Below are 14,399 nucleotides of genomic sequence, written 5' to 3' on the forward strand. Positions count from 1 at the left end.
GGCTCCTTCATCATTTACCGTGGTAGCGAGGACGACCTGTCCTGCAAGAAGCTGGACAGGTGAAGCCTCACCCGCTTCGTGTTCACCCACCTCGCCTCCCCTGCCGTCCTTCCTGCCGCCTCTAACGACGTTTGTACGGCTGTACCTGTCTGAGATTTCTGCCCCTCTCAAGGTTTTGGGACAACCTGCCCAGAAGCCACCGCAGACGGCCGGGCGGGCCGGGCAGTCTCACCCAACTCGCTTCCTGGAGACTGGAAACAGGAGCAGCATCTTACAGTGGCTCCTTAAAAAACAATTTCTTTTCCAAATGTAAGAGGTGTGTGGTTGTAAGGAAACTACAACTCAAAACGCCTGTGCCACAGCCTCAGTTTTCGTTACTTTTTGTGGCAAGATATTTTAATAACTTCTTTGACAAACTCCTCTGGAAGAACTAAACTCCATTTAATCTGTCCCTGCATCTATTTGTCATATAATATTGACTGTGGGCAGTTCAGTTACAACGATCACTTTATATAGAAGTTGAATGACTACTTGCTTGGAATTTCAGTTGTCCATATATCCACTCAGATTAAAATAATCTAAATCAATAATAGTGAAAAAAATTACAGACAAAGCTATCACAAAGTAAATTATACCTTATCTGTTTATGTGATATGAATATCTCAAGGTTAATGGTGCATCCCTTAAAATTTATAAGTAATAATGAATAAAAAAGGCTAATTACTAGCTGCTAAAAGCCTCATGTGCAACTGCAAATGTAGGGGAAATACAGTCCCGAATTGAAAATGTTTACAGTCTAAAGCAATGGACAAAGCACAGGATCTATAAAACATAACAGCTTGGTGAGTATTTTTGTTCATGTGCATTTTCAATCTGTGCATATTAGAAGTGAAAAAGGGAGCAAGTAGAGGAGAGGTGGAAAAGTTGATTCACAGCTTTTCCCTCCTGTCACACGATCTGAATTTTGTAGACTTTGTGAGGACTGGTGCAGCGTAAGGGGTAAAACGAATGTTTAGATTTCAGCAAGGCATTTTGTCCTTGCAAGGGATGTTCAATTTTATTTTTTGCTCAGTGACCGCTTCACAATAAACCAGGAAGTGCTTTTGAGTTACCAGTGCAGAAGCTGACTGCAGAATTGCCAGGATCACAAGTGTTTCACTCAGCTGCACTCTAAACACTGTACGTAACGTTTCTGAAAATGTTCCCTTCTTGTTGTAGTTCAAATATTACCACTGCTATCCATCGTTGCGCTAAAGACCTTCTCATCCATGGGAAGGGTCCTGCCTAAAGAACGAACGTGTCTGCTGATAAGGAAGATTTCAGTATGCAGAGGCAGGTTTACAGCACTGCAAATGTATATAGGTTTGTAAATGGCCAAAAGTTTCAGCAGGGCAATTAAATAGAAGATCCCAGATTTATAAACTAAAACATTCCATAGCAGCCAAATAAGGCTTAAACAACTAAGAAAAGTATTAAATAGGAAAGTTTTGGAAAATGTAATTGCCCAAGTGTCCTGGAGTGCAAAGTGGTTTTCCTATTTAACCACTAACTCTTTCTGGTTTAAGCAGTCCATATAACAAATCCAGACTTATTAGGTCTTCAGCAAGCTAACAGTTTTTTTTATCTGACGTTTTCCCTTCTGAAGACAAAGAGATCCAGCACCGAGCACATCTTCAGCTGGCACAAAGCTAGAACAAAAATCCTAGAGCGTTCAGTTCAGTAAACTGAAGCTGGCAGCGCATCCCCATCCAGCCAGGAAGGTGAGATCCAGCAAGCACAAACTGCAAGAGCAGAGAGCACACAGACAACTGAGCTGGTCCAGGTACGGTGCAAAGTACCACAGGAATGGAAGTGGAGACTATCAGAACAGTTCACAACTAGCAGACACGTTGCTATATAATACTCCAAACGGCATTTATTTATGAATGAAATAACAATCTGTCACTGTAATTTGCCAGTTACCGTCTTAAAACCACCAGGAACACCAAGAAATCAGGTAGCCTTCTCCTGTAGGAAGACACATTTAACTACATCCTGTATCATCCCATTTTCAAGAGGCTCTTGATGTTGAAAATTTCTTAGGCAATCTTAGTGCTTCCTACAATTAACCGTTAGATGATCTCAGTAAGAGCAACTAAGTTTCTGTTCAATACAGTCTTACCTTTCATGTTAAGAAATTACATGAAGGTATCCTCATAACATTAATGAACTATTGTGATTAATGTGCTATGCTGAGAGTGTGAGGGATTGAAGAAGGTAACATTTGTTTCCATCTGTTCTTTAATCTGAGAAATGTATCTTGTTAAGCAGGTAGTCTTATCTTTCTTCAGGGCTTCCACCTATTACATCCATTAGCCCTTGTTTAGAAGGTGCTTGCATACTACATTTAGACACAAGTTGTGCAATTCGGACAGCAAGACCTGCCTGCAAACAAGTTTTCCCTCAAAAAAGCACCATTGCAGTATATTGTGATACCATTTTCACCACATTTACTTGATACAAAAATTTGTAACAAATCCCCAACCCTGACACAAAAAGCAGTTTACAAAGCAAGCTGCTGATTTTAGAAAGCCAGCTCAAAAAGAAGCAAAGCTAGTAGTTTTAAGCTATTTTAAGAAGCTAACTAGAAAAGACACTTAATACTGCTTTCTCTTTCAACCCTGACCTGTTCAGTTTCAGCCCTTGTTACAAGCACTAAAACTGAACACTGGCTGAAAATAAAACAATTTTTCATGTAATTTTGTAAACAACATCTTAATTTCATTAGTTTGAGGTTCTCCCTTGAACAGCCTATACAATCACTAATCACTACTAACACTGTACTTTTCAAGGATGATACACCAACTCATGGAAACTTGCATAGAAATTTATAGTAAAAAGTTAGTTTTACTTCAGGCTATTTATCAACTTGTTCATATATTGCAAAATGCATCCTTTTTTATTTAGTAAGGGACAATACAGTGTTAGAAATTAATGTTCCAGCTATTTTCTCTAAACTATTAACTTCATTCTGTTTTCTACATTCTATCTATACCAGTAGTGTGTATTTCAGTCTGAGAGCCATCTGATACTGATGTCTCCATCCCCCCCGGTAAGTGACAATGAAATAGTGGTGTACCTTTGCTGTGGCATTTCTCAGAGCTTGCTTGTAACCATCCCCTCCACCCCTTAAGTTTTGTGGGCCTCATTCAATTTTACTATATTTGGTGGGACGCAGGGAATCAGGATGCACCTGCAAACTTGCAGCACATGATACTTCCTTGAGTTGAAGATTCCAAGTTGGCACCGTTCGCAGAGAATGTTTCATGTAACAATAGGCGGCTGTTGATCTTTCCAGCTCAGTTTACACACAGCTAGATGTTCACAGACACATAAATAAATAGTACTCTCAAATAACCTGAAACTATTTGTATATTGTGAAAGGCAGGAGGAAATGGCTTGCATCTTCTGGAAATGAATAAAGAAACTGAAGTGAAAGATACTAGGAGATGTTTGCATAAACCTTTTCAGTAAATTCAAGTCATAGGTTTATACTTGTTTAGAAGTATTTAACCACAAATACCTGATATTAGACCATCACATGAATTTGTCACCATGAATGACCACTAAATGAATTTGTATCAAATGATACACAGTAATCATAGCTATCATGCTGACCCTTTGATTCAAAATTATTGTTTTAAAGAAGAAAGCACATGCCAGTAGTTTTAAACTGAACAGCAGATATCTTAGAGAGTTCTTTAACAGCAAAAAAATTCTGAGCCATGGAAGACCAGTAATAGCAAATGCTCCTTTTAACAGTTTAACCTTCCCCCAGATAACCTTTTATCTCTTCCTTCATGCTTTTCTTAAGAAACATGCCTTTTTTAAAAAGGCTCAAACTACCCAACAAGTTTATTTGAAAATGAAATGTCTGCCAAAAATTAGGCATTTGCAATGTTACTTCTGATATGAGCTAATATGTTTTAGAAGTAACACTTGTAGCTGAAGTTTCAGGAAAAATGTCAGTTTTCCCATGATTATATAACATTTGACCAGACAATTTCTGATTTGTTTGGTGATTTAAATACAACCACTACATTATGCTGACAAACATACAAAATGTAAGAGTAACTTGCACTTTAACTCATGGTAATAATATCAAGATTTTGAACAGCTACAAATGCATCTTCAGTGCCATACGAAGTTGAATTCAGTACCACCTAAATCCAAAGCAGCAGCTGATTAAAAAAGAAAACAGAAGTCAAATGATAAAGCTACATAGTTTAGTACATTAAAAAAAAAACAAGGACAATGATATTTGTATAAGGTTCCAAAAATATACAGATGGGGGAGAAAAAAAAATAATCACTGTACACAACTCTGAGGTTGTTAAAGTGACCAGAGAGACCGAACAGTGCAAGACATGCTTTTCCAGTTACAAGCTCAAAACAGAAGTGCAAAAGAAATTAAAGCTTTGTCTGAAGTGATTTACCTTTTAGGAAGAGGAAAGCTTAGAATATTGTCATCAGTGTTACAGAGAAATCTCCATCCATCCCACCCACCCCCCAACACATACACACAAAATAGTTTAAGTTTTTCCATAATAGCGCATTTCATTCAAATGGTGTCCCCCTGAGCTTGGTTATTGTAGGGACAATTTATCTGATACTTATTAGATGTTGGCCTATGAATCAAGTGATGCATAGGCAGCTTCTCAATTCTCCAGCTTTGGCTAACAATACCTGCAATTTACAGGCCGTGAAAGTGATAGATAGCCTGGGTTCAAACTCTCCTGCAACTAACTTCATAAGACCACCTCACTGGAAGCAAGCAGTTGTGCTGAAAGCAGATGCTAAGTTATGGCCAAGGAACAAAGAAATTGCTCTTTAGGTCTCTGTACCCTCTCCCAGAGTTAAGAACAATTTCAGGCAGGTGCTTTTTAGCAGGCTAAGCTGCACATGCATCTATCCATGCAAACATAGAATATGGCTCCCAAGACCTAGAACCAGGGTGTGTGCATGTGAAGACTGGATAGAAGGCCCTTCCTTGTAAGTTTACAAAAATATATAGCCAATACTGTAGCTTAAGAAGTCAGTTTTACTCGTTACAGAGATCTCCAAAAAGTATTAACTACTTTTCAGACATTCCAGACAAGGTCACTTGTAACAAAAAAGGTCAAGTTCTCTAAAACAAGATTTTATAAGTGATCTTTCCTTCAAGTGAACAGGACATCTGTTATTACGCTTAACTTTTTAGTCAGTTAAGACTGAATTTATTTAAGATTTTATGTGAACATATGCATAAACACAAATAAGTTTACTTTAAACACATCTGCACAGAAAAAAAAGAGATTAACCCTTCAAAACATAACAGAGCAGGTCTGGTTAGTATGTATCTATTGCAAATCTTAAAGATTCTGTGCATTAGGCCCACTCATACAGAAAGCAGAGGAAAAGTCTCAATGAAAGAAAATTACTGTTCAAGTCTAAGTGGTGTTTTGAAGAGCCAGCAGCCTAAGTGACACCATGAAGCTAGTCACAGTATCCGAACAAGCAGACCTGCTTGGGCTACTAAAGCAGTGTATCCTCCTGAAGGTGTCGTTTACTCCCAAGTTATTTTCTGTTCCGAAGGCGTTTAGATTTCCTAGGACAGTCTGTGGATTCAACCGCCTTCCTCCGTTTTCTAGGAGATTGTTCATTTGAGCCAGAACCTGAAGAATTTCCTACTGTACTCTCCATCACCTCTCGCAGCTTGCGTTCAAGCTCAGCCAATCGGGCATTCTGTTCACCTATGATTTGGGTTTGCTCTAGCAGTTTCTGATCTTGATCTTGGAGTTGTTTCTGTTGCTCTTGCACTTTGATGCGAAGCTCAGAGATTTCCCGCTTTAGCGCTGTCAAGCCTGTGCCATTTGCTTTCACTTGCTGCTGGAGTTTGGTGACTTCCTGTCTTGAAGGGTTCTGCTTGGAGAACAGCTGCATTGTTGTCAGTGCTGCAGAAGGCCCTGGAACTTCAGAGAAAACTGTGATTAATCCTCTAAAACTTTAAGACAAAGGTAGAAATTGTGTCCCAGTTTCTGTATTTTCCTTATCCCTACTCCCCAAACAGGAATCTGAATGTTGATTGCAAGTTAATGTAAACGGTTGTAAATCTGTTTACGTGTTCAAGTGTTTAACAAGAGCATATGGTATCTCAGAGCACAACTAGTTTAATTTAAAACACCTAGATTTTCACCAGTCTGGAAAAACAGCTCATAATTCATTTTCTTTATATCAGCCCCCCTCCTTTTGCTGTATCAGAAATTAAATAGAGACATTATGTTGTCATCTAGTCTTAGTGTCACAGATGTTAAGTCAAAAACCCACAATATGTGTATAAATTACTTATTACAGAATAGTTAAATAAATATATTTCAATAGAGCAGTAGAATTCTGCTGTCTTAGTTGTAAACAGCTAAAGTTCTAAAATTTTGTGGTTTGGGGCTTAACAAGATATTTCAGTTTAACTTACATTTTAGAAGAAAGGAATTTATTTTCCATGCTTCTTTAGAATCACTCTTCCTAAGTACTAAAACCATACTGGAATTTGAGCTTGGGACTGTTGATTCTAATAAAGATCCTGCAAATCAAGGAGACTAACAGCTACTGTATAATTTCTTTCACTTGTTCTATCATAAAAGATATCTATCACTTGTTCTATCATAAAAGATATCTATCACTTGTTCTATCATAAAAGATATCTATCACTTGTTCTATCATAAAAGATATCTATCACTTGTTCTATCATTTTACTCTTCTAGCATTCTGTGCAAGTAAGATGCAACTTTTAAGTGCTACAGTGATAGAATAGTCTGGAACAGCCTAGAACAGTCCTCCTCCTCCTCTTTTGTTTTTCTTTTAAGATGCCAGCATAGCTACAGTTATGTGACACTAAGAGGGTTGCCATTAGATACGTTATGCTCCTCCCTCAACACAAGAACGGTATTTTTATGCCACATAAAGCCTTGGCCTCAAAAAGCCAGTTGACATCAACTATGGTTTTGGGCAATTCCTCATCTGAGAGACTCAATGGAATTGAGGTATAATTAACAGGATACAATTAAGAGGTGGTATTACACACTTATGGCTAAAAGGATGGACAGGACATACCAGAAACAAGCAGCAGCTTGTACAGTTAGGCCTATCTTTTTTGCTTAAGGTAATAAAAATGTCTAAAAATCAATTACAAGTTATCCTTTCAGAGTGTTAATTTCACACTTTAAGAAGTGTGAAGATGTTCAGCACAGGGGAAACACTACAGTTCTACTAACTTTTTGCTTTTGGCCATTATGAGGCAACTACCTTAGACTTTGGTTCACAAAAGTTCTGGAAAGTCTGACAGATTATACGAAGGACCAGTTTAATTGCTTTTTAATAGACTGTTATTTTAATTGCCTTTTCACTATTACCTATAAGTATTTTGCTTGTTAGTATGTACATTAGTGCCCCAGGAAAGTAAAAAAACACATACAAGTATGTTCTAGCTCTCTGTGCACTACAACAGCTTAGGCTAATTCATTTGCTGATCGTCCTAAAAATGAAAGGCATCAAGTCGTCATCTCATGTGCCAAATTTCAACCAAGTGCTATGATAAAGTCTCATTCATTGGTGGCACAAAAGCGTTTGTTTAATGAATACACACTATGCATAATTCTAACATACATTCAAGTGACTGTTCTTTCGGCAGTACAAAGGCTCCTTAAATTTCAAAGCAAATGAATTTCAGTTAGCATTCTTAAGAAACAAGTATCATCAGTATTTATGTAATAAAGCTCACATTTAAAGGAGGGAGCTTTAAAAAGATACAGTGCTGTGGATTTTTACATAAAAACTAAATAAAACTTAACTATACATTGGAATTAATACCTGGGGCAGTTCCTATCAGACGTCCCGATACATCTGACCCAGGCATCTTTCTTTTCAGTATTGGAACAATCTTCTCATCAAAATATTCCATAGCCATGGAGGAAATGTCCCTTAGTTCTTGAAGAACTTCATGAGCTCTCTGAGGAGCTCTTGTAGAGTTTACATACCTTAGCACACGATAAATTTCATCTATTACCTAAAACATTTAAGAAGAATTAGGATTTTCTGATAAAGGCAAGATTACTTCAGATCATTCTAGAAGTGCTGGCATACTCAGGGGCTTTTACTAAAGAACTATTGCATACCACTGTGTGCTCTAGTTCTAGATCAGCTTTTTGAAATGAAGTGCTGTTTGAGATATATCAGAGAAGCTGTTCACTTGATCTATCACAACAACTCTCTTCAGACTCATGAAATGATGCTCACTGTGTGAAATTTTATTTTATTACATCCATACTCAACTTTAAGTTATATAATCTATACTCAGCAGAGGATAATTATGTCTCTTTGGAGAACCTGAAGCAAGATACTCCAAACCCACACTCCCCCAGCCAGTTACGAGGCATACGAAACACATGAATGGAACAGCAAGAATTATCCTTATATCAGTCTGAAGAGCTGCAACTATTTACTTGAGCCCACTTGCAAACACACAAAATACTGCAAATTCAGATTAAGTCCAAAATATAATAATTTATAAAACATCAATCCACTACCGGCAGAGAACATAAGCAGCCTCTTAACAGGTTTGACAAACAAGCCCTTTGGTTAGGAGAGATACAGAGAAATGAAAGGTGTCTCACTAATCTATGAATTATAAGTCTGAGGCAGGTCAAGATTGGGAGTGCTGGTCTCTTATTACCGAAACTACTGACACTGGTATTTTGCACAGGATTAAGAACGGTAAGAATAAATCTCCTGAAGAACACAGATCATAAGGAGGTAGAACCATAGGTAAGATAACACAGTTGCATCTTGTATTTTAATAAAGGAAGCTTTGCCAAAAAAGTTGCAAAACCTAGACAAGACTAAAGTGTTTCATCATGCAACAAGCTTACAAAAACTGCTCTAATTTTATCCGCCTTGTATCCTGTTAGCAACATCATCTTCAAAGCATTCTCCTGCCATCCTCAATATAAAATCTTGCAGCCCCGCTCTGCTATTACCAGGAACCCTTACACAGGATGCCGAACCCTAAATTGGGATTCACATATTCTAACACAAATTCACTTCCTTACAATTCTGTGGCAGCTTCATTCAAATGAAATTTCCTGATGGGAGCAGGACAGGTCGGGGGGAAACCACAGACTGTAAGTGAACACTAAGCCTTGAATTTGACCAAAATAGGATTTTTTGGTGAATTGGTAACTGTGCTGAGAGCGCATCAGTGCTAGCAAGCTTGTCCACTAAGTAAATAATTTTTAAGAACTTTTTAGCTTTTACATCAGAATTCAAATAAGGTCCTTAGGACTCAGTGCCCACAAGGAAAATGGCTGCCAAGCTCATTTGCCCAACTCCTGCACACCCCAGGACTAGATTGAGTATTGCCTTTCCATCTATACTTCAAAAAAGTATGGCATTATTTAAGTGTTCCATTTACTATGTGAGTATCAAGGACTTAAGCTTATTTGACTTCATGTTATATTACATTTTTTAAAAACACATGGTATATATAAAAATATAAGGCCAAATAAACAGAAATAAACTATAATGACTTAAAATTAATTAAATATCAAGTCAACAAGACTATATAGAAATCAAGTTACCACTTCAAGATAAAAACACATCTCATGCTCACAGCCTATCTTACTGTACTGAATGTAAAAATGCCTGCCATGTTTCACCTGAATCCAACAGCTAACTTTTCCATTTATCCCAGTGCGATTCAGTTATCTGCCCATGAAAAATTAATACTAATACATACAAACCTCAAATGGAAAGATCAATGAATAGAGCATTAAGCTAATGTTCACAGATCTTGTTTCAACCCTGAGCTGTACCAGTCTTCCTCAGATCATAATTTTGTCAATTCCCCTATGTAATTCTGTTTTCACAGCTTATAAAACAGTAGTATCTCTGATGTACATCTTGCTTGCATAATTTATATTTTATGTTGGGGTAGCATTCTGAAACACCAGAATTGTTCAGTAGTATTAATATTTAACACATTAGCTACATTTAAAACTAATTCCATTCCATCTACTGTATGAAAATACCCCATCCACTGTAATACTGAACAGTGTTTCCACACACTAAATATTTTAATTCAATTAATCTGAAGTACTTAAACCCTTAAGAAAGGTGCCTAAAATTTTCCCGATTGACTGAGTGCTTAGTGTTATACATAGTCTAAATTACTGCATCTTCTGATGACCTGGCCTCCAGCTGTTTTGTACCATTAAAATTCAGAATTAAACCCTACATATCATGTGTTTCTTGTAAAAAGTTGTATAGGCTGAATATGCCACAAGTTTGGTGTCAGAATTAAAAAAAGTCTAAGGGAAAATGGAAATCAATTAATATTTAGACAGTCTCATTCACTCATTTCAGACTGCCTGTTATAGCAGGGTATTGGCTCATGACTGCCTTTGCAAGTATCTGAAACAGTTTCAGTATCTAGATACATCATATAAATTTGTCCCAGGTTAAGTTACACAATCATGTTTTTTAAACACAGATATACAATCACATAATATAGTCTACATTTTACCTTTCCAGGTATGAAGCAACAGAGATTGGAATCCACATACTTCATGAAAGTCATATTTAATAGAGAGAGTCTCGTTTCTACAGCAGCAAGGATGTCTGCATGACGAGCTAATGAATGGTTTCTTCTTTCTGACTCCCGTCTAGAAGACAGACCATAGTGACTGATTTAGCAATGAGTCAACAAAATGAAACTGTAACAACCGCTGGAGTTAATTTCACCCTTAAAGCCCTCTGAGGTTTGAAAATGTAACCACTAACATTATTTCTGTCTTTATGGAAGAAAAAGGATACAGATTGAGAACCAGCTAGTAATAGCATACTACACTTTCTCAGACAAAATTTGTTCTCTAAGTAATTATACATCTGATGTGATCCACAAACTCTATATGTAATTTAGGACTATTTAAAAACAAGCTTTCAGTGCAGTAGCAGTAGACACTGAGTCAGCATGAATATTTTTATCCCCCTATATTCCTACAGTTAGTACTTCAATGCAATTGGCATAAATTTAATATATTATTAGTGCTTGCTACAAAGTTTAGGTTGAGATATAAACTCTTTTGACAAAGGATCTCTACAGTAAGTAGCATTTAGTTTCTTCACTCTGACTGGGAAATCTGATAGGACACAGCAGCAGCTGCACTTACTCACTGGAAAGAGGAGAAAAGACATTGCTTTAGTGAGAAACTAGTTCCCAGTAATGCTCAGATGTCAAACCCCCCTCCCTTTCCCCTGTGTAATCCTTGGCACTGAAAAACCTTGCTTTTTTTTAAGCAGAGTCGTAGATATATCATCAGTGAAGGCAGTCGGTCTTGAAAAGAAATGGCATTTATTCATTCCTAGGAGTCCTTCCTTGATTTGCCAGAAGAGTTGAGTAATACAGGACCCACTCTTCTTTTCTCTGTTTAAAATACCAGAGACACTTTCCAATATTCCAGTTCCTAGTATACAACAATTTACATTCATCCACACCATTATTTGGTAATTAGATCTTAGGTTCAAGGTGCTTTTCGGACAAAAATTAAATCAAAACAAATGTGATTCAGATTTTCAAGACATAAAAGTTGAATTAGCTAGCAAGAAAATCCTTTTCAATATTCTGCTTAAAAGAATCTAGCACATTTAAGTTTAGCTACAGTTTTAACCGGTACATACCTTGGAAGCTGAGCTTTAACTTGCTTTTGACACAAGTTGTGGTATCTTTCCACTTTCAGAAATCCCTGATTTAACATTCGCTGGCAAACCAAGTCCATTCGCTTACAAACCTGTATTTAAGTAAAAAGGAAAACTTAAGGCTCAATTAAGGCCACAAGTCACTTTTATTATCATCTTAACGATATTTGCCAGGTAGTAAAAGATTCTCTTATCAGTTTTTGCTCCACTTCAAGAAGCAGAAACTGCAGCTGAGATTAAGGCATCACAGTCTCTAACAATGGTCATGGTACTCCAAAAAGGAGCAGCTATGTTCCACACATTTCACAAATTAATCTCCTGATACTGCCTAACAAGAAACAGTAGGCTTAATTCCACCCATGTATAAGCAGATACAATTTCCTCTGATTTTAATGGAAGTTGCAAATGCCTGTGCCTGGCTTTTAACTTGGCCTCCAAAGTGATTCTGGTAGATCAAGTTAGTATTTTGTAGTCTCAAAATGATGCCTTCTAAAAACAAGAAATCATAATGGTTTTCCTTCAGCATTTAAGGCTTATGTTTTTGAAGATGGACAAAATTAAATTAAAAAACTCATGCAATGCAGTGCATGGGACGCAAGATTCCTTTTCATATAAAAAAGGTCTTTTATGTTTAACAGATTCCTTTATTTGCAATGTTGGATACCAATAGCCTCATTTTTTTCACGGGTTTAGGCAGAAAGGACATTAATAGCTGCAGAAGATATAATAAGCTGCTTAATTTAAACATTCACAAAGTAACCAGTTACAAGACAAAGCCAACTTGTACAAAATTTTAAAGCAGTTCCAATTCAGTTCTGAAGATGCAAAACCCTAATGAACCAACTGTCCTTTGAAATTGTTTTGAAATTATTTTTTTCTACTGAAGTGCACAACTCCCACTGTGACCACACTTCCCAATAGATTTAACTTTCAGGTTTTGTTGTTTTTGTTTGTTTGTTTTTTAAATGAACACTCCTTCCCCTCCATACACTACTTATTTCATAACTCTGAAGTCTACATAGTTTATACCTTCAGGAAGAGGATTCTCACTTCTCCTAGAAAAGCCTGCAATGATTTTCTGTTTATATGGAAGGCACTACTTAAAGAAGTTCTACTTTCTCTGTGTTTTCCTCTAGGTCACAGCTAGTTTAAGTTCTGCGAGTAAGAACTGACCATTTTCAAAAAAATCTGTATTAACAGTAATTACTGTTGATCTGTCTGTGCTTCTTTGTCTTCATCAGAGAATGAACAGACAGGCTAACTACAAAGGTACAGTCTCAGAATCAGCTAAATAATTTCTACTGTAAAACAAAAAATAATGCTGGCCCTTCAACTACAGGAAGGAGGAAACTGTCACATTTCTTCGAAGATACCAGCTGCATTAGGGACACCTAGATCTGATACCATTTTTGAGTACAAGACTTAACACCTTACTTTTAGTTCTCACGCTACCAAACCCCTGAACTAGGACCTGCACAGGGGCTTTGTCAGCTATGCAGTTATTCAGCACAAAAGAAAAACGATCCTAGATACATCGTTAGCCACCAATTCAGAGGAAGCACAGAGAGAGTGAGGTTAAGCACGTGTACACTGACATCTGGTGGCAAAAAGGCCTTTCAGTGTGCTGAAGGCCTCCCACATCCAAGAGAGTCGGTCGCAATGGGTAACACCAGGTTTCTTAAACACTGGATTTTTTGAATCTCACTCATTTGCGTACGCTACGCAGCATGAAGAATTATTTGCTCTGATTTCTGGACATCACCTCTATTTGTGCCGATAATCAGTCTAGAACCCACACGCTGAACAGATAACAGGTACCACCAGAAACGAAAAATGTTTGTCTGCAACTTATTTTACCAATCACCTCATAATTCTCAGCTGGCTCCTGATGACATCATTTAAACCATACAGCACCTGAAGTTAGAGGAACAATACACCTCTTTTAGACTGCACGGTCAGCAGTCATATGCAAAGTAGCATTACTATACTTCTAAGTGTTCATACTAGTCCCAAGACAGTTTGATACCAGCTATTAAACGGACCATAAGTAAAAAGTTAAATCTGCTCAAATTTGTATTTGCAAACTTTTGTGAATATTTTCTTATTTTAGGCATAAAGCTGAAAGAGCCCACGTCTCCCCAAATGTCAAGTCCCACCAGACACTGTGTTCCAATTTCAGTGTTAGAAAGTTATTCCAAGTCCACATGAAAAGCAGAATGAGAAGGTGGTTGCTTTTTAGTATGCTGACTTATATGTGACAACAGCTTCTGTGAAAGAGCTAATTTTCCACTTCATTTGTAAACAAACTAAACTGACACAATCTACTAGATGGCTACTACCAGCTTGCGTTTCCCCAGGCATGCCTCATTTCTTCCAAGCTTCACTAACAGATAACCAATATCAAAACAGAGACAAAAATATCCTAAAGTATTTAGATTCAATGTTATTTTTCTTAGAGGCTAGACAGACACCATGTTTCGTAATGCCTTTCTAGGGTAAAGTATGTGACAAAATGTTGATGACTTCAGCAAGAAGTTTTAAAATAGAAATGCCTGTAAAAACGGATTTTCTGAAATTGGGGGAAGATTAAAGCCATGCTGTCCAAAGGCTATCAGTCCTTATTTGTGCTGTGCA

At 37.2% G+C, this 14,399-nt stretch overlaps 1 protein-coding gene across 1 annotated transcript; it reads right to left on the reverse strand.

The window, feature by feature from the left end:
* Positions 1-5,029: 5,029 nt before the first annotated feature.
* On the reverse strand, positions 5,030-12,210 carry FBXO28 (F-box protein 28; the record flags this gene model as incomplete). Its single annotated transcript, XM_010284227.1, has 5 exons — positions 5,030-5,989; positions 7,884-8,079; positions 10,594-10,732; positions 11,748-11,857; positions 12,099-12,210. Coding segments are annotated over 5 exons (952 nt in total), but the record flags the coding sequence as incomplete, so codon positions are not given.
* Between the last annotated feature and the right edge of the window lie 2,189 nt (positions 12,211-14,399).

Source organism: Phaethon lepturus, unplaced genomic scaffold (assembly GCF_000687285.1).
Source record: "Phaethon lepturus isolate BGI_N335 unplaced genomic scaffold, ASM68728v1 scaffold32833, whole genome shotgun sequence".
Taxonomy (NCBI): Eukaryota; Metazoa; Chordata; class Aves; order Phaethontiformes; family Phaethontidae; genus Phaethon; species Phaethon lepturus.